Raw genomic sequence first — 26,401 nt, 5'->3', positions numbered from 1 at the left:
TACAATTAAAAACCACATGCCACCAGTAGGATCCCAACTCACCTCTGCATGTCAGGTGTGGTGCTCTACCAATTGAGACACGACAGCAGCTGTCCAATTTTTGAATTTCAGGGATGTGGCATGTAACCTAACCTTGAGAGTCTTAACCAGCGTAACTAACCCTTGACCATAGCGCCGGATGTAGGAATGTCTTGTTGCACATGTAGAAAGGGATGGTGAGGGAGGCAGCTGTGCAAGAACACTTTTATGCTTCTTATGGCATCAAGAATATTATAGTACTTTAAAGCCAGCAGAAGTACCATTTTTTTTTTGTTAGCGTTGCCCAAGTTCTTGCTCTGAAGTTGAACACAAGTTGCTCACAAAGAGCTAGTCAAGTCGTCTTTGTTTACATCAGGACAATGTAGGTAGACATGGAAAATAAGCGAAACACATTTCACTTGAAGGAGTCCGGACCCCCTTGTACAAGGCAAAATACAATGAAAACGACAAAGCATGTTGAATAACTGATGTACTACACTACACAAGCTGGGCAAGAAGGAATATGAATTCAGCAATATTTAACAGTGCAGGTACATAAGGCTAGAAAAACAAATCAATATGCATATAAAAAGATCGGTAAGGCTAATTTACATGTTGTATTATGACAGATATAGTCATAAAACTTTAATTAAGCAGGAACAATTGGAAAAGCCTCATGTATCTCAGCACAGATATCAAACGAAGCATAAAAGTCACCATATCAAAGAGTCGCAAATTTCACATGGGCTACTCTTTTCCGCAGATATTCCTTTCCTCAGCAGTTTATTCAATAAATGTGGAACAGCAAAGCGCAACATCAAATGTCCTATTTCTGTGGTAGTAGATTAAAAAAAATTTCATTGCAAGAAATGAGGGACATGTTTAATGGGGACCTCTAAAGTCAAGGAAGCAAATAATGCACTCAGTTTAATGTTTAATTCTTGTGTTGAAGTAGTTTACATGTTTGAACATCAGGAAGTGGCACCTGTGTTCGTCTTCTTGTTCTTTGAGTCATCTTTGTTGCACCATAATCTAATTAATCTTTTTGGACGCAATGCAAACTTGCAGCTTTATCCGAGGGTGTGCTACACTTAGCAGTGATTTCTTTGCTTCAGGTGAATTTAGCATCCCTCATGTCCCAAATAGAGTGGTTTTTTATGCCAGTTAGCAGAGTAAATAATAACTGACAAAACCGTGAGCATGGTAGCACCTCAATCACCATTTTCATACAGAAGATTTCGTCTACAGCAATAATATTTTTTTTTTCTGAATTTCTAAAGTCATACGTTTCATAGAAATAGAAGCGTAATCCATGATCCCTAAGGTGTTTATTTTATAAATCCAGGCATTACGATGTTACAATCTTCAACGTTTGCGGAACTTTGTACGAAACTTTCCACATGGTAAAAAATTGGCAGTTGGTGTTTTGCATTAAAAGGACTGCCACAAAAACAAGTCAATGAAGTTGGAGTGTGACGAAAAGGTCGCAGACACGGAAAACAAAAAATACACTACAATAGAGATTGATCTCTGCAGACACCTTGATATACTCTAGTCATGTGAAAGCATCATAGAATTTCTTGCTTCACCCCTGTCTGCCAACATAAATTGCGCTCCCGTAAAGGGGGATGTGGATCTTAAAAACTATTTTTTACTTCTGGCACAATCCTGATTATAACTACTATGAAAATGTGCTTATGTACAGTTCAGATATGAAATTATATTTTGAATAGCTTAACTAGAATATTGCCGCGAATATTTGCAGTGTTTATTCGTTTTTCAAATCTGCCGCGACACCACCTTATCGCTTTGTTTGCGACGCAAGACGCGACTAGATTTATCTCGATTGATCGCAGCCAGGCAAAGCTGATTCTACGTTGTTCCGGAATGTTCTAGTAACTTTGCGCCCTTTATCTCGAATGTTCGCTATCAGCTTTAAATTGAGCACGGCCGACAGCGGCGGGCATTCTGTTCGACGACCGCCGAGCACGCTTGTCGCTTCGCCGCCGCCGAGTGATTCAGTCCATTTTGGGTGCAAGTCAGCCCAATAAACAGTTCTTTTAGAAGATCCTTTCGTCCGTCTTCATCGCTGCTTCGACTGCCGTCACCACTACGTGACATCTGGTGGAGGTGCGGGGTAGCCTTCCATGTTCCGGACGCCCCCTTCAAGTCGTGAAGCCAGCCCTGAGCGCTTCGCACCCGAGGACGAGCCAGCAGCTCAGCGCGCCAGCCGACGTCTCCAGGGAGAGGAGCCTGAGTTCGGGAAACTGCCGGACCGCACAAGACAGCGAAAAGACGCGGCTACGAGCACCGCAACCTCGCCGAAGATGTCGACACCGATCATACTGCAGCAGCCGCGGGTGCCGCCAACTTTCAATGGATCCCTAGGCGAAGACCCTGAAGAATGGTTGGATCAATTTGAGCGCGTGGCGTCATTCAACAAGTGGGATGATGCGGCAAAGATTGGACACGTTTTTTTCTCATTGGATGGCTCCGCACGCACGTGGTACGAAAACTACGAGTCGTCCCTTACGACATGGGAGCTATTCAAGAGAGAACTATTGAAGGTATTTACCAGTTTCGTGAGGAAAGAAAGAGCCGAACGACTCCTCGAGTCCAGGATCCAGCTTCCGAATGAGCCCGTCCGCAGCTACGTCGAGGAGATGAAGCGCCTATTTCGCCGCGCCGATCCCGGAATGACCGAGGAAAAGAAAGTTCAGTTCTTAATGCGCGGCGTAAAAGAACAACTCTTTGGCAGCCTCGTCCGTCAGCCGCCAAAAACGGTCGAGGAATTCATGCACGAAGCCTGCACGATTGAGAAGACCCTCGACGTCCGAGCTCGGCAGTACAACCGCCCTTCCTCTGCCTATGCAATCCGTTCGGACACGCCGGCCACCACCAGCGACAGCTTGCGGGACGTTATCCGCGAAATCGTCCGAGAGGAGCTACGCCGATTACTGCCATCCTCCCCACAGCCACAAGCATCGACTCTGATGGACGTGGTACGGGAAGAAGTGCAACAGGCACTTGGCACCCCGACGGCCACAGAACCCCAGGCCATGACCTACGCCGCTGCAGTAAGGACTGCTCAGCCCCAACGACAACCCCCACGTCCTCCCCGAGATGAGCCACTTGGCCCACAACGCCGCCTCCCAGCCCCCGCCCGCCCAGCCTATGACCGACCCTCAAGCCCCAGGAAATGCGACGCCTGGAGGACTTCCGACAACCGGCCGTTGTGCTTCCATTGCGGTGAGGCCGGCCATATTCTTCGTCACTGCCCGTACCGACGTATCGGTCTTCGAGGATTTGCCGTTAACGCCCCACGACCACGCTTCGGACAACGCCCGCACGAAATCGACGAGTACCTGCGTCGAGAAGAGTACACGCCGAACCGCTTTTCGCGCTCACCATCGCCGTCAACCTCGCGCTTTGCGTCGCCACGCCGCAGCTACGCAGCCGCGGTACGAGGAAGGTCGCCCAGCCCCCGTAGGGGAAACTAAAGGCAGCAACCTCTGGAGGTGAGGTTGCTCACGAGCTAAACGCCGAAGATCCTCCACCGACCACGCCCCATGAAGACGCTGCACCCGCGACGCCGCATGAAGAACCGACACTCGCTGCACCGACGCCGCACACAATGAGAACCTCGACCACGACGCAAGCTACCTTGAAATCGACGCCGCCACCCAGAGGAGCTTCGACCACACGCCCAACCCGTGACTCGCATACGCGACGAAGCCGTGACCCGACGCCGAGAGCGACATGCAATGCAAGAGCCAGGACCTCCGACCTAGAAGTGACTATCGACGGCCGGAAAGTTACCGCTCTAGTCGACACAGGAGCCGATTACTCGGTGATGAATGGAACATTCGCTGCGCAGCTCAGAAAAGTCACAACGGCTTGGGACGGCCCACAAATTCGCACCGCTGGGGGCCACCTCATTACGCCATCAGGACAATGCACAGCGCGAGTGACTGTCAAAGGACATACCTATCCTGCGACCTTTGTTGTGCTACCGCAATGCTCCCGCGAAGTGATCTTGGGTATGGATTTCCTTAATGAGCATCAGGCGATCATCGACCTGCGATCCAAGCTGATCACGCTTTCGACGGACGAAGCCATCGCTTCGATGAAAACTCGGGAAAATCACGTTGCCCTAAGTGTCCTGGAGGAAGAAGTGAGCGTCCCACCCCGTTCAAGCGTTATCGTGACCGTAGGCGCCACGAAAGCCATAAACACTGAAGCCATCATCGAGGGGAACATGCAGTTGCTACTAGACAGAGGAATCAGCATCGCAAGAGGCATCGCACATTTCCGCAATGGCCAGGCCGAAGTACTGCTGACTAACTTCAGCGAAGAATACCGGCATATTAACAGAGGAACGACGATTGCTTTCTACGACGAAATATCTGACGTACGAGATTCCTTCGCCCTCTCCGACCCCTCCGCAGAAGATCCGCCTGACCAAGAGAACTCGCCCACTTTCGGCATCAACCCAGACCTGCACCGGAACAGACAAGACCAGATCCGCAATCTGCTTCAAAACTACAGTGAGTGCTTTTCGACATCGCCGAAGGTGCGGCAGACGCCAATTGCCAAGCATCGCATTATAACGGATCAACACGTCCGACCTCTCCGTCAAAGCCCCTACCGTGTGTCTCCGCGAGAACGACAAGCCATCCGGGACCAAGTCGAAGAAATGCTTCGCGACGACGTCATCCAGCCTTCAAACAGCCCATGGGCGGCACCGGTTGTTCTAGTGAGAAAGAAAGACGGCGCACTTCGATTCTGCGTGGATTACCGCCGCTTGAACAACATAACAAAGAAGGACGTCTACCCCCTCCCCCGCATCGACGACACACTGGACCGCCTCTGCAACGCCAAATATTTCTCATCGATGGACCTCAAGAGCGGCTACTGGCAAATTGAGGTCGACGAAAGAGATCGCGAGAAGACAGCATTCATAACTCCGGATGGGCTGTTTGAGTTCAAGGTGATGCCATTTGGTCTCTGTTCCGCACCAGCGACGTTTCAGCGAGTAATGGATACAGTGCTGGCAGGCCTGAAGTGGAAAATTTGTCTGGTATATTTAGATGACGTCGTTGTCTTCGCCTCGAACTTTGAAGAGCACCTCAAAAGACTGCGAACAGTACTAGACGCCATCAAGTCGTCTGGCCTAACCTTGAAAGCAGAGAAATGCCACTTTGCCTACGAAGAGCTGCTGTTTCTAGGCCACATCGTTAGCAAGGAAGGAGTACGCCCAGACCCGCAGAAAACAGCCGCTATTGAACAGTTTCAACCGCCGGCCGATAAGAAAGCAGTGCGCAGATTTCTCGGACTATGCGCATATTACCGACGATTTGTGAAAAACTTTTCGCGCATCGCTGAGCCCCTAACCCAACTGACGAAGGCAGACGTGCCGTTTAAATGGGAAGCGCCGCAAGCAGAAGCCTTCAAAGAACTTCAGCGTCGTTTACAGTCCCCACCGATCCTTGCGCATTTTGATGAAAACGCCGATACTGAAGTTCATACCGACGCAAGCAGCGTGGGACTAGGCGCCGTTCTCGTTCAAAAAAGTGACGGGCTCGAGAAGGTCATCGCATACGCTAGCCGTTCCCTTTCTAAGGCCGAGGCTAACTATTCGACCACTGAGAAGGAGTGCCTTGCCATCATCTGGGCTACGTCGAAATTCCGCCCCTACCTCTACGGACGGCCGTTCAAGGTGGTCAGCGACCACCACGCGCTCTGCTGGCTTGCCAATTTGAAGGATCCCTCTGGCCGACTCGCTCGATGGAGTCTGCGTCTCCAGGAGTTTGACGTCACCGTCGTTTACAAGTCCGGACGCAAGCACACTGACGCCGATTGCCTCTCACGAGCCCCTGTAGATGCACCGCCGCTGGACGACGATGAGGACGCCTTCCTGGGACCCATCAGCGCAAGCTCTTTTGCTCAGCAGCAACGCTCGGACCCCAACCTAAAGGGCCTCATCGAGTACCTGGAAGGCAAGGTTTCTTCACCCCCCGCTTCATTCAAGCGAGGACTGTCTTCTTTCTGTGTGCAGAATGAGGTCCTTGTGAAGAAGAACTTTACAGCGAACAAAACAGCCTACCTCCTTGTTGTACCTACTTGTCTCCGCGAAGAAGTTCTACAGGCTTCACACGACGAGCCGACAGCTGGACATCTCGGGTTTACTCGTACCCTCTGCCGCATTCAAGACAAGTATTACTGGCCCCGACTGTCTGCCGATGTCGCACACTATGTGAAAACATGCCGAGATTGTCAGCGACGAAAGACTCCTCCTACACGACCAGCAGGATTTCTGAACCCCATTGAACCTCCCTCAAGACCCTTTCAGCAGATTGGCATGGACTTGCTTGGCCCTTTTCCAACGTCAACATCTGGAAATAAGTGGATCATCATAGCGACCGACTACCTGACCCGCTACGCCGAGGCGAAAGCCCTACCGAACGGAACAGCAGCAGAAGTGGCCAAATTTTTCGTGGAGTGCATTCTTCTTCGACACGGCGCCCCCGATGTGCTCATCACGGACAGAGGAACAGCATTTACGGCGGAACTCACGCAAGCCATCCTGCGCTACAGCCAAACCAGCCACCGGAGGACAACTGCATACCATCCGCAGACCAACGGACTGACCGAGCGCCTGAACAAAACCATCGCCGATATGCTCGCTATGTATGTCGATGCCGAACATAAAACCTGGGATGTCATCCTGCCTTACGTCGTCTTCGCCTACAACACCGCAGTGCAGGAGACCACCCAGATGACGCCTTTTAGGCTCGTCCATGGCAGGGATGCCACGACCACGCTAGACGCCATGCTGCCCAACATTACAGAAGAAGAGAACGTCGACGTTGCCGCCTACCTTCAACGCGCAGAAGAAGCTCGAAGGCTTGCCCGATTACGGATCAAAGATCAGCAGCGGTCCGACGCCAGACGCTACAACCTACGAAGACGCAACGCGGAATACAAGCCAGGAGACCAAGTCTGGGTGTGGACGCCCATTCGCCGCCGTGGATTGAGTGAAAAGCTTTTGCGCCGCTATTTCGGCCCGTACAAGGTTCTTCGTCGACTGGGTGAACTGGATTATGAAGTCATCCCTGACGCAATGACTGCATCCCAGCGACGCCGCGTACGACCAGAAGTTGTCCATGTAGTTCGTCTGAAGCCGTATTATGCGCGCTAAAGGCCGCTGCATTTCCATGCTCTATTTTCGCAAGATCCGTTTTTTTCCCTTACTAGTCGCATTATTTGTTTTAATGCATCGGGTCGATGCTTCTTTGAGAGGGGAGTAATGCCGCGAATATTTGCAGTGTTTATTCGTTTTTCAAATCTGCCGCGACACCACCTTATCGCTTTGTTTGCGACGCAAGACGCGACTAGATTTATCTCGATTGATCGCAGCCAGGCAAAGCTGATTCTACGTTGTTCCGGAATGTTCTAGTAACTTTGCGCCCTTTATCTCGAATGTTCGCTATCAGCTTTAAATTGAGCACGGCCGACAGCGGCGGGCATTCTGTTCGACGACCGCCGAGCACGCTTGTCGCTTCGCCGCCGCCGAGTGATTCAGTCCATTTTGGGTGCAAGTCAGCCCAATAAACAGTTCTTTTAGAAGATCCTTTCGTCCGTCTTCATCGCTGCTTCGACTGCCGTCACCACTACGTGACAATATGAGTTATAGAAGCTTTGTGGTTTTAGTTGGGCTCTTCATTACAGGCTGTTACAGGTGGTGATGCTGTTTACAAATTTGCCTGAGTAAAAATACATTGGTAAAAAAATATATGAACAGAACATACAAAATGTTTGGCTGGGAATTAAGGAAAGCAATGAATTAAATTTAATTCATAATATAAAAGCCAGTAAATATAGTACTGCACAACTCTACTACTCCCGAATAAATTTATACCAAACTCAAATCTATTGCCCAAGGCAAACAAGAGACAAAGCCTGCAAGGTACAGACTGTATTTGTAAAATCACAAACGGAGATAAAGAGACGAAGTCTGTGTGCCCTTACAAGGTTGCAGGAAAACTGCTGTAGCATTGGCTGCACTGCTCTCATGCCATCATGGAAGGTGTCAAACGAAAGGGCATGAAACAACCTTTTAAATACTGGTGGTTGGGGAGCAGTTTCGAAATTGCAAACATGTGAAGCGGAACATCATTTCAAAGCTCACGCTTTGTTTTTCAGCTGACTCTCAAAATATTCCTTTTTTCAGTACTTTGTGATTGCTTTGAGCGTGGATCTTTCGTGGAGATACAATATGTCTAAGGTATATTTAGTACAAAAAACTTTTTCAAAGAATGGTCTTCCTAGAAATTTAATGCAATCTACGTCTTAAGTATATTTAGTACAAAAAACTGTTTTTCAAAGAATGGACTTCCTCGCAATTTTTTGCGATCTTAAGATTCGCATAACCTACTTAATGCCAAACATGATGGCTGTGCGACATGGGTTCTGTAACTGACAAAAGCAGCTGCAGTTTCCATGTACTAAGAGGTGTCAGAGCGATATTGCACTAAGTCACTACTATCACTGAACACAAGCATAGTGGAAGCAACTAATTCATTTAAAAGTTCCACAGTACCATACTATTTGATCCTCAACGCAAATTTTTATTAGGATAATTTTTAACACTCACAGAAAATGTAAACAAAGCTGAACACTTCTTTTTCTAGCTTCTCTATACTCCAAGGGTGCTAATCACTAACAAAGTGAGGTAATGCTACCATTCACGTTTCATTTTCAAACCTACTTAGGCCTTCATCAATAACTTCTTGAGACATTCCATCCTTCACATATACACTTGTTACACCTGAAACGGAAGATGGATGGCAGATTAGGAACTACAGTGCTGCACCATACTGACACAATGGCAACGCTATTTACCCAAAACCCCACTTTAAAATACAGCACAACCAATGGAATGGGGAACGTACCTATGGCTTGGGGATGACGGTGGTAATAATTATGATGGTGAAAAGACAATCAACCTGACTAACTCTCTGCTAAGTGAACATACTTTTTATTTGCGAAAGAACTACCCAAAACAACCGTTCATATTTGCCACATTACCAATTCCTTCTGCTGTCACACATCAATATGAGAGCTTCAAGAAAAGGCATTTTAAACACATAAATGAAATGCTTCAAACCTTGAATGGACATAAAGAGGTCAGTCTGTCTAGAGTCCTTCAACAGCGCTAGGACTCTGATCTGGCCTTGGGATCCAGCAGCAAGATGAGGGTTTACTGAACTAAGAGTCAGCACCTTGTTGATCACACAAATATCTGGCCTGTGGTACTCCATATGATAATAGCAAGCCGAAAGAATAATTGCTATCTTACAGGCATTAAGCTCCTGACTCGAACTATCAGTATAGGCAGCACTTTTTAGCAATGTAGAACACTGGGCCATACAACAACAAACCTTTGTCCCACTGTCTACATGTTCAGCCAAGTCAGCTGTGCTCTAGAGTTTAAGAAAACTTTTCTTTCCTTGAAGCACGTGTCTGAGGTTCTAGATTTCATTGTCAAGTCCCCGATTTTTTAGGTTTCATTTATGACTACCACACTGACACTTGTAATTTTATGATTTTTCCCTTTGCATACTCCTGATTGAAACTATGCTGATTTAAACAATACAAACACTGGCCCTATAGTCGGCAGTTGTAGCGATTTCACTACTTTGTGCTGTCGGTAGCTAGTAATGCCTATACTTCATCTAACCATGTCCTTGCAGCACTATGGAAGCCACAAGTCTCCTCAACCAATCAGGAAAATGCAGATATTAACATGTTCCTGTGTACCTGGGCATGTGGCGTCATCTAGGTTTAAAGCTGTAAGCTACACATACCACTAAAGCAGTTTGCAACTGGTCCACCATGCGCAACAGGCAATAGTGGACACCACTTTTGCAAAAGCTCCAGCATTATTCTCTTGCAGAACTCACCAATGTTCCAAGTATTTACTGTTCAGCAGACACAGGAATGGAATGAGGTGCTCGTTATGACATACATGACGGAAGCCAACAGTCACCGAGACAAAGGAGCATAGGGGATTTATTATTTTTTTTTGTGGTTTCCATTAATGGGAGATTAATAAAAGCAGAAGAAAAACAACCACATGCTCTCGGTGGGATCCAAACCCACTACACATACATACCCCCGTAAGCAGAAGATTGGACAGCCGCCACCGTAGCTCAGTTGAGCTACGGACGCGAAATTCGGAGGCCATGGGTTCGGATCCCACCAGTGGCACGTGGTGTTTTTGCTGTGAAAGCAACACTACGCCAGCCAGCCAGCCAGCTCATCAGAAGAAAAAGCAGAAGAAAAACAACCACATGCTCTCGGTGGGATCCAAACCCACTACACATACATACCCCCGTAAGCAGAAGATTGGACAGCCGCCACCGTAGCTCAGTTGGGCTACGGACGCGAAATTCGGAGGCCATGGGTTCGGATCCCACCAGTGGCACGTGGTGTTTTTGCTGTGAAAGCAACACTACGCCAGCCAGCCGTAGTCGCACTTCAGCCGTATGCCGTGGCCGACGAACGATCTTGAGCCGCCGTTGCCTAGCAACGCCGCAGCCGCGCTCCAACAGATGGCACCACCGTCGACGCCGCTGCCGTCGCCGCTCGCTCCACCAGATGTGCTCCGCTGGTGTAGAGGGAGAGGAGGTGTCGCCTCGCGGGGGGTGTATATATATATGCGCTTTGTCTCAGTGTATTGTAGTCGTTATGGAGAGCGCGAAAGAGATGAAACAACGACAGAATGAAGCGAGGAAGAGATAACGCGCTCAAGAGATGGCAGAAGAACGCGACCTACAACTCGAGAAGCGTCGTAACGAAGATGCGGCTAGAAGAAGTCGTGCCACGTCCCTGAGTGACTCTTCGACTGCGGAAGACCGGTTTGAGTTCTCCAGAGCATCAGAATGAGACGCTGCGTAGACGACGTGCCTAGGAAACGAAGCTTTCGCAATTCAACTAGGGTTAACCAGAGCTAAACCACAGCCAATTTTTTCTTCTGCTTTTATTAATTTCCCATTGATGAAAACCACAAAAAAAAAGAGAAGACATCCCCTATACTCCTTGATTTCGGTGACAGTTGGCTTCCATCATGCAAGTATTTACTGGTCCTTTTAATTGAAACAAGCGAAACTTTGTTCTGATGATGCCTACACGGTAAACTAAATACAGTAAAAGCTCGTTAATTCAAACTCTGCACACGCTACGGTTAATTCGAACTAGGAGCCACTAGCTGACACTGCTCCTTGTAGATAGAAGTTGACCCACAGCGAGTAAAACACGCTCCAAATTTACCAGAGATGTAAAACAATGGAAAAGAAAAAAAAAAGCCGAGTGCACTCGCCCGCACTGCTGATGCTTCGGCGCGAGCCGTTCTAGGTTTTCGTTGTGCCGCGGTCGCTGGGTCGCGATCACGTGGTGTAAACAACGTAGCATGACGGTTTGGCCAATGACAGCTCTTTTTGTTGGTGTCGCGAGCGCGACCTACGTAGACAGCAGTGTGGAGACGGAGTCCCTGAGTGACGCCGATATAATTGAGGCTGCATGCTCGCTCCTAAAGCACCTCCATGACTTTTTCTTCCGACCAGCGCTAGCGACAATAGAGGGGCTTTACATGCTCCCAGCAGATGTGGCAGGGCTCATGTGCAGTGAGAACAGCCGACAATCATGAGTCCGACAGCGGTGACGAAACTATGCCACCGCCAAGTGCACATGAAGTAGCATCGGCACTCAATGCTGCAGCACGCCACTTTTCTGTCAATGAGAACTCTGACGTTGCGCAGGAGCTTTGGGCAAGCTGCAGATAATGCTGATGGAGTCTCGGCAGAAGAAGCACAAGCAAATGCACTTCGCCGATTACTATTAATTTTGACAACCCTTCCCCACAAATAAACATGTTTCGGAGCATAAATAGCGCCATACATTCTAGCACTAAAGCTCACTGCTCACACGAATGCATTCCAGTACTCGTTGATTGGCATAGCTGGCCAATCAATTTATTTCATTTGCCACTAAGACCAGATGAATTTAATTCTCAGAATATGCCCGCCACAAACGTGCAGTAGCGCCTAGCGAGTCTAGATGCGACTGCCTCGGGTTTTGCCTGTGCGGCGGGGCGCTATAACCGCTCATTCTAGCGCCCATTCGATAATTCGAACTTGCCTTAATATGAACAATTTGCCAGTCCCCTTCGAGATCGAAATAACGAGCACAATTTATTTTTCTCTACATTCCGCCGCTTCTGAAGAATATGCATCTGGAATACCCCTAAGAAAGAAGACAGAAAAGAGCGGAAGCACTCCAGAAGAGATATTGAGCAAGGCAGGATGTGGTCTATGTGGACGACACCGAGTATGAGGACAGACACATAATGGTCGCAGTCGTAGTCGATGGCCGGCAAAACCTAAGAGTGAGCGGCTCGGTCAAAACCATCAGTGATCATTGCGTCTTTGTCTCATGTCCCCATCTATATTCTGCATTGTTAACTTCAGGATGGAAATCCAACAAGTCCAAGCTGCTGTTCTGGCAAAATACACCATCAAGGTGCAGCATCATATATGAGTAGCTCCACCGACCATACATTAATTTAAAGAATGTTTCGGCACTTCAAAATACAAAAAACTGATGGAAGAGCAGGCACCCTTGATAAACAGGTGGTCATGTTCAGACAATACTGATAACCGTGGGGCCAATGCTATTTTTTCGTTACCTGTAAAGTGTTTACAAAATATATGCGCACAAAAGGAAATAAAGCTAAGTTCTGTCAATAATCGCATATTTTTGTTGCAGCTGTACATTGCACCAAGAACAGGAACACAGAGCATGTGACCAATAATACAACAGCATACGCTTGCTGAGATGGAAGAATATAAGAAACATAAGAAACACGTTTTCAAAGTGTTATGTTTTGCCTTTTTGGAGCCAGAGAAGTATTCAAGGCCATATATCAGTAATTTTAAATGCAATAATGTTCAATTTTCATACATCTTATACTCTCAAGACACATATTTCAATAGCATCAGGGTGGCATACATGACTGCAACATTTGTCTGCCAGTAGTTTCGTAAAAGCAGACGAGCTGGGAAAAAAATTTATTCCTTCATCATTCCTTGTTAGCGTCACTTGACTAATTATGCATGCTTTTTAGTAGTAATTCTAGCTCCTCCAAATCATAACCCATGAATGATTAGAAAAGAAAAGCTGAAAATGTCACTATCAGACTAACCGGAAAAGATGCTATGAGTGCAACAAGTTGTATGAACTACTGTTGCAGTTACACCTTGGGTGCTGCAGTTTAAACATAGCCTTACAAACACATAGGCGACAGCAGGCTACATGACTGGCTCTCTGTCAATGTCATCTTAATTTTGGTCCCCCATCTTTAGTAGAGAACAAAGACCATTTCCCTCAGCTTGCAGCTTCCCATGCTGCACTGAAGTTACTTATTCAGAGCTTGTCATGGATTCGATCAGAATGCATGCATTTTAGGCCAAATTTTTCTGGTGTACACTTCTGGTGGACTCCATTTAGTGTGAAGAGCAAGCTAGAAAAACATGAGAGATTACCTCATAACATGGTAACCGAGAACACATTAGGGGGTAGAAAGCATGTTACATTCTAATCTCATGAACTGAATGTGAGCATGGTTTTATAGTGGCTGCATCAAACTATGCAAATAGTGCAGGTTGAGGAGAGCAATTGGGAGGAGATATGAGTGAGACTAACGAATTGAAAGCGAACAAGACAGGCAGTCAGTCTGCAGTAAGGAGGATATCGCTGCCTATGTCCATGCATGTTACCCACGGCTTGGCATCAAACATGAGAATAAAAGAAGACACAGAGGAGTACAGTGGCAAAGAATGTGACCTTAGGTGGTTTTTTAATGATTGATGATATTTTTTGGCACAAAGGCATTTAAGATTAGAGTCACAAGTGGTGTTTTAGTGTGCTGCTCTTTAAGGGCTACTGCTGGTGCCCTGCAGTAGTGCATTTTACTTGCATTTTTTTATCTTGCACTGATATGAAAGTGATTTTACATTGCCAAAAACAGGGATCAATTCCCTTCAGTGCCAGTTTTAAATATTTAAATCACTACCAGCGTGCATGTGCCACATTATTACAGATATAATGAAGTGCCCTTGCTTTTGTCAAAATAACTTCATAATGAGACTTACCTACTTGCCTACACGATGATATTATAACAAGGGTTTACTGTATCTGGATGACTGAAGGTAGGGACTTGCTCAGGATTTCATGGCAATCATTCATTTTCTTCCAATACATTTATAGAGCCAACATTTATTCGCACGCCTATCTATAAACAACCGCAGTGTGCAGTGTCCCCACTTTTGCAAACTTTTTATTACATGACTGAAGTGAACGATGTCACATTTAAATGAAAGTCTGGAGTGTCCTCTTTCTAAGGAGTTGCATCACTTTTTGATACAGTCCCCAACACCAGTGATCCACTTCTACCACCAGTGAGCTGGTCTTTGCATACTGTCATAGAATAATGAGGGAAACTGTTGCCTTATACCTACATTAAGGCCTGAACCTCACTCCACTGGACTTGTGGCTCTTAACCAGGGCAACTGCAGACGCTTTAGAATTTAACGAGCTTAAATGGGTCGCATACGGGAAACTTGCAGGTAAATTATGTGAAGTCCTTTTGGGCTAGCATTTGAAATGGTGACGCAATCACCAGTTAAAATCACGACAGCCTTCAAGCTTCTCCACAGTGCACAACACCAAGTGGGGGCGCACGATGACGTCATCTATGGCACCGGTGCATTTTCAACACATAAATGCTTGCTTTGAGGGAAAAAACCAACGTCACCAAAGGCAAAACCCGCTGAGCATTGTTTGGCAGCATCAACATTCGCACGGCAAAGTGTGGTTGGCTGCAACGAAAATTTGAAATCTTATCAACTGCAAACGTCACACTAACCTTCTCTGCACTCCTCTGGTGCTCTGAGGAGAAACGCACGGCAGTGTGTGGCTGATTGCAACGAAAATTTGAAATCTTACCGACCGCGACGTCACACTAAGCTTCTCTGCCCTCTTCTGGTGCTCTGAAAAGCTTAAAATTTAATTGTCGATTACATCACCATTTTAAATGCTAGCACTAAAAAACTTAGAATGGTTTACCTACAGCCTATATAGGTTTGAATCCTCGAATATCGCAGAATAATCAAGTGGTGCAGCTGCCTTTTAAGGGTACACACTTCATATATGACAAAGTGGTCACCGAGGCAGCACGCCAATGGTGTCATCAACAGCCGCCCTCATTCTTTTGTGATAGCATGCAGAGACTAATGCATTAGTAATGAAGGTGCGGTGCTGCTGATGGAGACTATATATAGAAAACGACGTAATCCTCAGAAAGAGGACATTCTAAAATTTGAATCTGATATCATTTAATTCAACTGCTTAACAAAAAAGTTAAGTCCAGGAGGCAAAACATAATGAACATCCCTCGTATGCTACCAAAGAGTGGCATAAAATAACCCTGTCATGAGCATTAATAGGTACAATAGAACTGATTCCCCATCTTCGTTTATGGCAGCAAATGATATTAAACCACTTCACGTCAGACGCAAGATAGCCCGCCTATCCTTCCTTCACCAACTAATTCATGGAAAACTAGGCATTTCTCCAATCCCCTATGCGCAGTTTTCAGAAAAGCATAGAGCTCGTTGTCATCATGATCACACTTTAGCACCATACTTTGCGCATACTAACGATTTTAATCTTTTTTTTTCTGCGAACGATTTACGAATGGAACGCCCTGCCTCTACGAGTGATATCGGCTGTTGATTTTGACAAGGCACTCTGTGAGCTATTTTAGATATATGTACTACATTAGACAATTTTATTGTTCTGTGTTTTACGATGTAGCTGCTCTTGTATTGAGTGAACGTATTTTTCTGCCCTCCCTGCCTGGACTCAAATGAGGGTCTGCAGTATTGTGGAAATAAAAATAAAAATGGGTTTGTGTATAAAATATGATTCTGACGATTCCTGAGTGGAGATGGCAAACTATCGAAGTCAATCTACACACTATTTCACGTTAGTTGTTACTCCCCTTCCCCTCTTTTGCAGACCTTTTGAAAATTAAAGTACAAAAATGGGGGCAGGAATGTGCAAGGTAATGGGGATTCCACTCGTTTTCTCTCTCTTCCTCCTTTCAGCTCCTCGCTTCTCTAAACCTCTGCAATACCTAACCCCTTTGAATACTCAGTGGCACCACACACCTCTCTACTAGTGAGTCACCTTTCAGTTCCAAAGTATAGCTGCCCATTTTCATGCCTCTTTTTCTTGTGTCTTGTAGAGCTGCCCAGTTCCCTCATTTTAGCTCTCATTACCAAGCTTTTCTCCCCTCAATGGCACCACAGTCTTTCCACATACACTCTTTTGGGCACACTTGTAACATCACCACTTCTTTCAGGCTTCTCCCAACCAGCTCACCCCTTGACTATTTTTCTTTTTTGGTGTTTCCCCTTTTTCTTTGGCATCACTTTTTCATCTTCCTCACTGTCTACTAGCACCCGGAATATTAAAAAAACTACTCACTCACTGGTGATACAGCTCGAGAAACTATATATTAGTTTGCTTTCTTGCTTTAGTCCTTCCCTTGTAAACCGCCAATGGTAACAGCAGTAACCAGTGTCATGACATTAACCACACAAGAAGAATGTGCCAAGAATACTAGGCCTGCATTTGCAAGGATAAAGCCTCCCACCGAAACATTGATCAGACTTTCTCAAGCGCTTCTATATCCCTCGGCCTTACTTCCAACACGCATACGCAACGCCATATTGCAGAAGGGCCCAGTTTACAGTGCTTTTGGCTTCATATAACAAACAGTGCCTGCCTGGATGTTAGACCTTTACCTCTGCACACAGTTTACTCATTATTTTATGGAGCTTAGATATAAAGTTTGATGTCAATATGTTCTCAGCAGCCACCGATTTCCGTTCAAAATGTTTGATGTCACTTTGAGCAAGCAAGCTGAGTGAGGAAAAAGGGGCACGCATGCGCGAATTCCAGCAAGCATCCAACAATTCTTTGTCGCTTGTTTCCTGGCAAATGCTGCTGGCAAAATATGAAGTCATTGGATGGATAAAAAATTGTTCACTTTTCTCTAGGTTTTCAAGTTGATTCAAGGCCTTAAATTTGGTCTTTCACACAACTCTGACCAACCGTACAAAATGGACCTAAGTGCTAACAGTGGCTGACTGGCAACATGCCTATTTCTCAAGTTTCAGCTACACTAACAAATTTTAATATCAGGTTTTGAATGCGGATACATTAGTTAGCACAATGGGGAGGCAATAATTTTTTTCGATTCCTTCATGACTTGGGCATTAAAAGGTAAAAGACCATGCAGGCACTGGGCCTTTGTCACACTTTGACGGTAACTCACAGCTTGATACAAGAGCGGCTGCATTCAGAGTTATAGCTACAACAAAAGGCAAGTACAAAAAGTGGCGATGGGCAACAGAGTATGCCGATGTCCATGCCATGTTTAGTGCGATTTTACTTGTCTGAATCATAAGCAGACTTTTGCAAAAATTTCACTGCCACATGCAAGTAATAATGGACAAAAAAATGCACATACCAAGCTTAGACACATCGGTGATATTTCGCATCTCGTCATCAAAAAACAGCATTTGCTTGTAAGAAAAACCTGTTCGCTGTGCAAACCTGCAGTACAAGCAAGGCATAACATTTGAGATAACTAGGCAAATTATTTCACAAAAACCAACAGCAATTTAAAAATATCGCTAAGCCAATTATGTCTGTGTAATGATAGATGTGAATGTGATTAAAGAATTAACAGATTTTTCCATGCCACAGCAACACCTGGGCTGTGGGGCATGCCATACAGGTGCACTTCAGATAAATACTGGTCATCTGGTTTTGTTTTATGCATTTTAACGTCCCAAAGCAACTGAGGTTATGAGGGGATGCTGTAATGGAGGGCTCCGGATAATTTCGACCACCTGGGGTTCTTTAACGTGCACTGACATCACACAGTACATGGGCCTCCAAAAATTCGCCTTCATCGAAATGTCAGCACCGCGGCCAGGATCGAACCAGTGCCTCTCGGGTCAGCAGCCGAGCTTCGTAACCACTGAGCCACTGCGGCAGCCGACTTTCTTTAATGTGCAATGAAAGCTCAGTACACTAGGTGTTTTTGCATTTTTCCTGCATTGAAATGTGGCGGCTGTGGCCAGGATCAAAGCCACAACCTTGTGCTGAGTAGCAGAATACCAAAGAGAGGCCCAACATGATGGGTATGTGAATGCGATCCACTGTATTACAAAATGCCATATATGTGGGGTGTTGACTACTGCGATAACTGCTGTCAAAATATTTGCTCTAAGCAGGGGCTGAACTTCTCAGCTTTTATTTTTGGAAGAAATTTTAAGGATCTTTTAAGGAAGAACTTTTTAAGAAAGATGAACTTTAATTTTTTTTTTAAATGCAATGGTTTATTTTTCAGCGAATATTTATTTCTTACTGATGACCACCGTTTTATTTTTCCCTGGTGATGTAATGTGTATCCTAGTGTGGTCAAAAGTTCCTTATAGTTTATTTTGGCCTTTTTCCTAACCGGAGAATTTGATTTTAAAGTAATTAATGCACAAATGGTCACAGTTTAAGCTGCGGTTATAGAAAGAAATGCTATTACCAGTAATAAAACTGATTTAAATTAAATGATGGAACCATATGACAAAAATGCAAGTGGAAGTTGACTTGCAAAAGGGCGGTTGTCATGATACAGTTGAATTGTTGCGATGGGTTGAACAGGAGTCAGGGCATTAAGGGGTCGTGTTGATGGCAGTGATAGAACTGCTGCTTAATCTTCACAGTAGCCAGGACATAACACAATATTTCGTGACATTTATGCATGGTTTCACGTCAGTGTCCTTATATGCAGCAGAGAAACCTACTTAACCAACTACTAAAGATGACTCCATACATCAGCAATAAGTTTTTGAGAAGCGAGGCTTAAGATCTCTAGTCCAGGGTCATGGCATTTCAGATGCATTTACAAAATTTTTTAGATGACAAAAAATGTCTTAAATTTAAAATGGCATTGAAAATTTCTTTACAGTCCTTGAGCCACTAGCATTGTCAGTACTACAGCAGTGAAATAAGAATTCACCAGTGGCTCTTTCACAGTTGCATAAATCTGAAGAAAGCCTTTTACATATTATGACCAACAACTATTTCCTAATTCAGCTTCAAAATTCACAACTCAAAAAATAAAAAGTGAAATGAAAAGTTGCAATACTTGTTGAAGTGGGTTACTTTGCAGCCAGGGTAAATTTCCTGAAAGGGAAAGTACTTGTTCCAGTCTAGTATGGTCAGAAGCTGCCTTGCTGCATCCGGATCATCAGTCCTATGAAAGGAAGACAGTTTAATGAGCCTGGGCACTAAAGACAGTGGCCTTTGTAGATGCATTTTCAGGTTAGTTACCAAAGACGGTACCAAAAATTAGGGTCCTTCTTAATGATTTCTTAATGAAGGAAAAGCGATAGCATTTAGGTCGTCAGTTCTGCAATCTACTTTGTAATTCTGATGTCTTTCCTGCGATTAAATTTTGTACCCTTCACCATGACTATTTTATTTAGACACAAATACAAACTGCTTCAGAAAGGAACTGACATGCAACTTCCCTATCCGTGAGCTCCTGGCAGACAGACGCTTGGCTCCCCACAGCTGCACACGTAACATCTTTTTTCACCAAGAACTGCTTGAAACCAAATTTTCCCACCATTTTTCACATCTTGCCACCTTTTCCTGCCAAAACCAGTTGAAACCAGGGTTTCCAGCCCTTTAACATCACACCACTCTTTCCTGCCAAAACTCCAAATCCACCCACTATGCCAACATAGCCCATGTCAGGTGTGCCCATTGCCAAACTTTGGGGGTGGGCCAACTACCAAATGTTGGAGGTGGGTAAGTGTCAAATTTTGGGGGTAGGCTAACTGCCAAATTTTGGGGATGGGCCAAATGGCAGATTTTTTGGGTGGGCCAACTGCCAAATTTTGGAGGTGGTCCAAGCGCCAAATTTTGTGGTTGGGCCAACTGGCAAATTTTCTGGTGGGCCAACCACCACATTTTGAATGTCCTTCGAAATTTCAAACTTTGACGGTGCTCTCCGCCAACTCCTAAAATTTGGGAGTCCTTCAGAATTTCAAATTTGATGGTACTCTGATTCCTGTGGGTTTCTCCCAACTGACCAATCAGGAAATTTCACGGAGAAACCATGTCATTTTTGGAAGAAGACAACTTAAATACTATCGCATTAATAATCCTAAACTGGTTGGCCAACAAAATCATGCAAGAAACCTGATGTGCTGCTTACCTCGATGCTACTCCCATTTGGTAATTTTGAGATTTGAGGTTTTGTAGCATTGCTGGTACATCTGGATACACATCAACCTTTCGCCCATGACGGTCAACAATTTTGCCTCTGCAGAGAACATTAAGTTAGTGGCTGGAGCTCCAAATAATGCACAGCATGCAATGTAAACAAGACATGCACAATGTCACAACACTGCACCAGTCATATGCATGAGCTTCCTGGTGAATAAATACATGACACTTTAACAAATCACGGCACACCGCAGAGTGGGCAGCAGACATTCCAGAAAAAAAAAAGAAGAAAAAATGCAAGACATCCTCTATTCTGAGCACTTCAACTGTATCAGGATGGCAACTTGGGATAAGATGCACACTTAGAAGCATGCAAGTGTGTTATATGCTATTTCAACACTAGGTATGCAAATTTTCAGGAAAAAAAAATCCTCTATGCTTTCCTTAGTTTTGATGACTGCTGGCTTCTTTCATATGTATGTCATAATGAGCTCATTTCCCTGCCCTTGTCTCTTTAACAGCTTAATGAAAGCCTTGGTTCTGGCAGCCTTGATGCCGTAGGTAGCACAAGAGTGTTCTTGCAAAGCTGCCGCCCTCAGTGTTCACATTCCAAGTGGCACTTGCAGTAATACAGGATGTTCTATGTCCACTGCTACGGACGAGGGTGGCGCTAGTGAATGTTCTCGGGTTTATGCTATACGCCACATAAATACCCCCAAAGGTAGAAGGTTGAACAACCACTGCCATAGCTCAGTGGTAGAGCACCATATGCGACAAATGAAGGTCGTGGTTTCGGATCCTACTGTAGCCATGTTGTTGTTTTTCTTATTCTTTCTAATAAATCAGTTGTCGCCCATAAAATGTTCACACTACTAATTTCCCATTGATTAACACCACAAATAAGAAAAAGAAAAATTCCCTAAAGCAGAATTAAGATGAAACAGCTGACAATTCACCGCAGTAAAAAAAAAAAAGGAAAGAACACTCCATCATCGCCCTTTTTTTGCACGAAGTGGAGCCTCACATTATGAATCTGCGCCGAGACCACAACATAACTTGAATGAAGCAACTTCACTATAGTGAGTGCTGCAGTACTTTAGGTTTCAAAGCTAGATTGTAAGAAGTACGCCACTGTGTCCATTTGAGCTCGGGGGTGTGTTGTGACAAAAATTACAAGTTGCAGATGGAATGTAATGTTGATAAGATGCACTGCTATGACCAAATCACTCTGACATGTGAAAATGAAAATTAGGTAGCACAATGCACTTGTATCACAATTTATTTGAGCTATAGTTTCACCTGAAAGCGCCGCACATCCTAATCTCCACAAAGTTGAATGTCAGTGCAGTCAGGCATGCCAACATACTCTCTTAGAGGAGCATATACATTTTGATTTTTGGGTGTGTTTTTCCTTTTTGTAATGATGAGTAAGGGATTCGTGTACATGTATTACCATGTGGTATTCACCTAGAGCTGCTAAATAATTTGAAATCGAATTTCTCTCTCATGCTGTTTCGGTTTTGGCTTCAACAGCCGAATCGTGGCTATGACATCTAAGTTGCGTATAGGCCACACGAAGCATGAAAAAAAAACTGCAACATAATCTCTGCTTCGTTGTTTTAATTAACTAAAATGCTAAAGCCAGTCTATATCAATAGCTGGAATGACAACGAATGAAGAAGCAGCGGCTATATTGCAGTTTTTTCATGCCTCATGTCGCCTAAAAGCAAGATTGACGTCGCAGAGCTGTTGAAACCAAAACCGAAACAGCATGAGAAAAATTCAATAAATTATGAAGTGGTCATAGGCAAATATCACGTGGTGATCCATGTATAGCAATGTCTTACACATCATAGCAAAGAAGAAAACATGCCACCAAAATTATGTGTGGCATGTTTTCTGTTCCAACCATACTCTTGCAAGCTAAACATATTGTCAAGACTATGCATTTATGACTATAGCAACTACATAACCCAACAAATGACTATAGCAACTACACTGCAGTAGAGGATGAAAATAATCGTAGTACAGCGCCATGTTTCCATTAGAAAGTTAATTTTATGACCAACTTTATATTCTAGAGGTTTTACGACAACATGAAGATCTGAAGAATGCCCTGTTTCGTCTATGCGTTTCTCTTTGCGCCCAAAAGTGTTTCGCGCTGTTGGCCTTAAAATGTATCCCCAACTCGCCTGTTTAGCTTTAGTGTTGATCTACAGTAGATACTTCTGTTGACTTTAGATTGCCTTGGTACACCTACTGTTTCTAAGTGCTTACCAACATAACAGTTTATGTAAAAAAATGGAGCATGCCATTTAATTGTTGGGTTGGGTGCTGAACAGTAATTTGACATGATATAGGAAAATCTGAACTACACCTACAGGCGCCAAGCTCATACTTGATTAATGTTGGTATTGTACAGGGGATGCACACACAAGAGGAGGAAAAGGACAGACGCAGACTCACAGCTAACTTGTGGACAAAACATAAAATACACTGTCAACCATCCCCAAAACACAATGCGCATTTTTCCAAAATAAATTTCTCGAGAGTCTGCGCCAGGACTGTTTCTTTTTGGCTGTTCCTCATGCTCAGTTGCATTTCATTTCTCTAAGTGAAAGCAGCAATGCAACATGCAACTACTTACTTCTCTTTCTTAAATGGAGGCGACACATGCGTATCCACGTAGAAAGGCCACAAGGTGTAGTCTTTAAGGATAAACAAAAAAAACTTTAACATACACACTACCATCAACATTTTATCAATGTCTACTATTTTAAACATAACAGCCACATTCTGCATGCACTGGTTTTTGCAAGTGAACCCTTGGCAGGATTTTGTACCTGAACTACAGAATGAATTCTTATATGTTTAATGGGCCAAAACAGCGCAATGTGTAAAAACAGAATTAATTTAAGAAAAAAAAAAAATCTTGCTTGGTACCACATTCACGTACACTTTGGTTGAATCAAGTCATTATGCATTCACTTGCTGTCCAACTTGTTTGTGGTATAGAAATCTACAACCTTTATTCACAATGTTGGCGGATGTACAGTAGCACACTGCATGGGCTTGGGCTTACCCAGTCCAGGCTAGGCTGGCCTTCCAGCAGGCCTGGACCTGCTGTGTTTGTATATAGTTAACTGTAGAAGAACTGAGGATTGGGCGAGTTGGTGGTGATCCATACCAGCGCTTAAGAACACAGACAGAGAACGAGACACACTGAAGGTGCTCATAACAGCGCTTAAGAACACAAACAGAGAACAAGACACACTGAAGGTGCTGATCAGCGCCTTCAGTGTGTCTCGTCCTCTGTCTGTGTTCTTAAGCGCTGGTTTTTAATACGATGTATAAAGTTATGTTTGTAACTTACGTTTGTATATTTATAGACTTCGCATCAGTTTGCAGCAATTATGAGAACAAGATATTAATGGCATACTTCCAAGACAGAATGTCAACTTCAGTGAAAGGAAGGACCCTCTCATATGAGTGTGGTCTCTATTTTTACACGGTTTTATTTTATTCAATAGTGACAAATTAGAATTAACTAGAAATTTGATAAAACATGCTAGATAATTAACCAATTAATATTCACAAATATACTTCCATGATGTTCCACCTGGCCAGATAACCTGAACTGACAAGCAGCACTCTATAGCCATTATTTGCCCTTTTATAAAAGATCTGTATTGAATAAAAAGGAGCACCATGTGTACACAATGCAATCTTCTCAACACCCACAAGAATCAGCTGAGATAGTAAGCCTGCTGCAAGTGGAATGCTGGCAGTTCGTGCATGTTGGTTATGGACTGAGAGGGGGGCCTCGGCCCCACTATGTCCCCCATGACTCACTGTACTGGCATACTTACTCGAATAAGACACAACAAACAGAACTACAGGAATGATGATCATCAATTGGCACACATGAGATATGTATAGAGGAGCTCAATGACCTTGGATGAAGCATTAAAAATGATCATCTAATGATGTATTTTACGACAGCTAACAGCACCTGGCAAAATTTCAACAGTACGTCCAGTCCAACATAATTAACTTTAAATCAGCAAACAGGCACAAGTTTGTGCTGAAAATTCTCGACGCATTGTGGCAGCAGTTGAAATTTTGCAACATGACGTACTTGCAGGAAATGTACTGATGAAGACTTATTTGGTATTGACTTCTCTTCACTGAAGCTTGCTTGCCAAATCTTTTATGCTAAGAAAATCTCCACAAACTGCAGTGTCATACTTTCCTTTGCATTCATTTCTTCGGGCTCTGTATCAGTATTCACTACGAACCAGCTAACATAAAAGTTTCCATACTGCATTCTGAAACAGAAGAAAGTGAGGAAACCTCTCTATGCTATGGTACAAATCTTAAATGTTTTACAACAATTACGATAAAAATCCCAAGTCACTGCTTTAAAGGTAATCATGAGAGCCTAAGCAATGTAGCCATGCACTACAGCATTCTCTTTTGACTTTCCACTACAGTTCCTACACAGAAGAATGCATAGAAGACTATGTTTATTCAGTTGCCACGAAAATGAATTGACTTCGTGGACAGAAAACAAAAGCAAACAAACACTGAAAACCACTGTTTACAGGACAGCATGAAACACGAAATATTTTCTCCCTAATCTAGCCTGCACAGTGCAGTGCGTTTTCTCTGTCACATGCACCGAAGAAAGCGCAAAGCATATTATACACTTTCACACGGTTTTGATTACGACAGGCGATGAGAGAAGCAGCGGATGCGACGAGGACGGACTTTCCCCAGCCCCCGCCATGATAACAGCAGAATGAGCGCTTTTTTTTTATTTTGCTCACTTTTTTTTAGACTGTTTTCTCTACGATCAGTACATAAAAAAGCAAAGTTAACACAATCAAAAGCGTCAGCTAAAAGGCGCTAGAACGTAGAGCCGGGCTGAATCGCGCAGTGATCGAGCCGTGTTCAAGCCGGGCTAGCATGGCAATGACAAGCCTGCTAGGAAATTACTGCCCATGCAGATCACTATGAGATTCCAAACTTCGCCGACGTAGCAGAGAATGCACAGGACGAGCGGTGCCCTGCACTTACCAAGGTCAAAGACAATAAGTTTCGGACGCTTTGTGTCAGTACGGCACATGGTATCGATATCAGCGTTGGCGCCGGGTCGCGGATCGCCTCGCCTGCGCCGCTACTGCAGCCCTACGGGCCGACGGCGCCTACGGTACGTTGTCGATTAGCGGGCTGTAGCAACGTTGACTGTAGGGTATGTATGGCATAGAAAAGTCCACGGCCCCAACAGCAAACGCACGTTTCGATCACTTTCGACCGTCGTAATGGTGTGCCTTCTGCTTCCGTCGCTTCCGTGCCGTGGTTCCGTGGAAAAATCGCACCTTGCACGGCTCGGATTGGCTCGCTAGAGAAACACGTCATAAAGCGCCATATTTTGACCCTTGCAAGCCCGATCGTTCCGCTGTTGGAAAACGACGTGTCGCTTTTCAACATTGATAATATGAACATATTTCGGAACACGCACGCGCGCGGCAAATTATTACTATAGTCGATTGATAATATAAACATTTAGGAACACGCACGCGCGCGGCAAATGATTACTATGACAACTTCGAAACAAGCCGCACGGATAAGCTCACTTAGCCGCCGTCGGTTGTCATGTGGGCGTTCGGCTACTGAGCATGAGGACGCGGGACCAAATTCCAGCCGCATTTTAGATGGAGACGAAGTGCAAAAGACCCTCGTGCGTTGTGCGACGCCAGTGCACGTTAAGGACTCCAGGTGGTCGAAATTAATCCAGAGTCCTCCACGGTATGGCATCTCTCATTGTCCACGCGCCACTTTATTGGGTGTAAACATTACCTTCAGGCTTCATCAGTGGCGTAGCCAGAAATTTTGTTCGAGGGGGGCTCATGTTGCAGTGCGGCCTCCCCATAGAATTTGTGTACGGATC

At 44.8% G+C, this 26,401-nt stretch overlaps 1 protein-coding gene across 2 annotated transcripts; it reads right to left on the bottom strand.

Moving 5' to 3' along the window:
- Nucleotides 1–361: 361 nt before the first annotated feature.
- LOC144114213 (magnesium-dependent phosphatase 1-like) lies at nt 362–25,786 on the bottom strand. 2 transcript variants are annotated; one of them, XM_077647804.1, is made up of 7 exons: nt 25,528–25,786; nt 23,096–23,156; nt 20,438–20,545; nt 19,361–19,468; nt 17,678–17,763; nt 7,696–8,848; nt 362–1,756 (listed from the first exon to the last, which is right to left on the bottom strand). In XM_077647804.1, exons 1-6 carry the CDS (start codon nt 25,574–25,576, stop codon nt 8,766–8,768), a joined length of 495 nt encoding a protein of 164 aa, XP_077503930.1. In that variant the 5' UTR covers nt 25,577–25,786; the 3' UTR covers nt 362–1,756; nt 7,696–8,765. The 2 variants fall into 2 exon arrangements, with proteins under 2 accessions (XP_077503930.1, XP_077503931.1); XM_077647805.1 differs by lacking the exons at nt 362–1,756; nt 7,696–8,848 and adding an exon at nt 15,081–15,136 and having other exon boundaries at nt 25,528–25,723.
- Between the last annotated feature and the right edge of the window lie 615 nt (nt 25,787–26,401).

The sequence above is a fragment of the Amblyomma americanum genome, chromosome 1 (assembly GCF_052857255.1).
Source record: "Amblyomma americanum isolate KBUSLIRL-KWMA chromosome 1, ASM5285725v1, whole genome shotgun sequence".
Lineage (NCBI taxonomy): Eukaryota > Metazoa > Arthropoda > Arachnida > Ixodida > Ixodidae > Amblyomma > Amblyomma americanum.
Note: the sequence above shows the minus strand (reverse complement) of the source record. Positions and strands in the feature narration are given on the sequence as shown.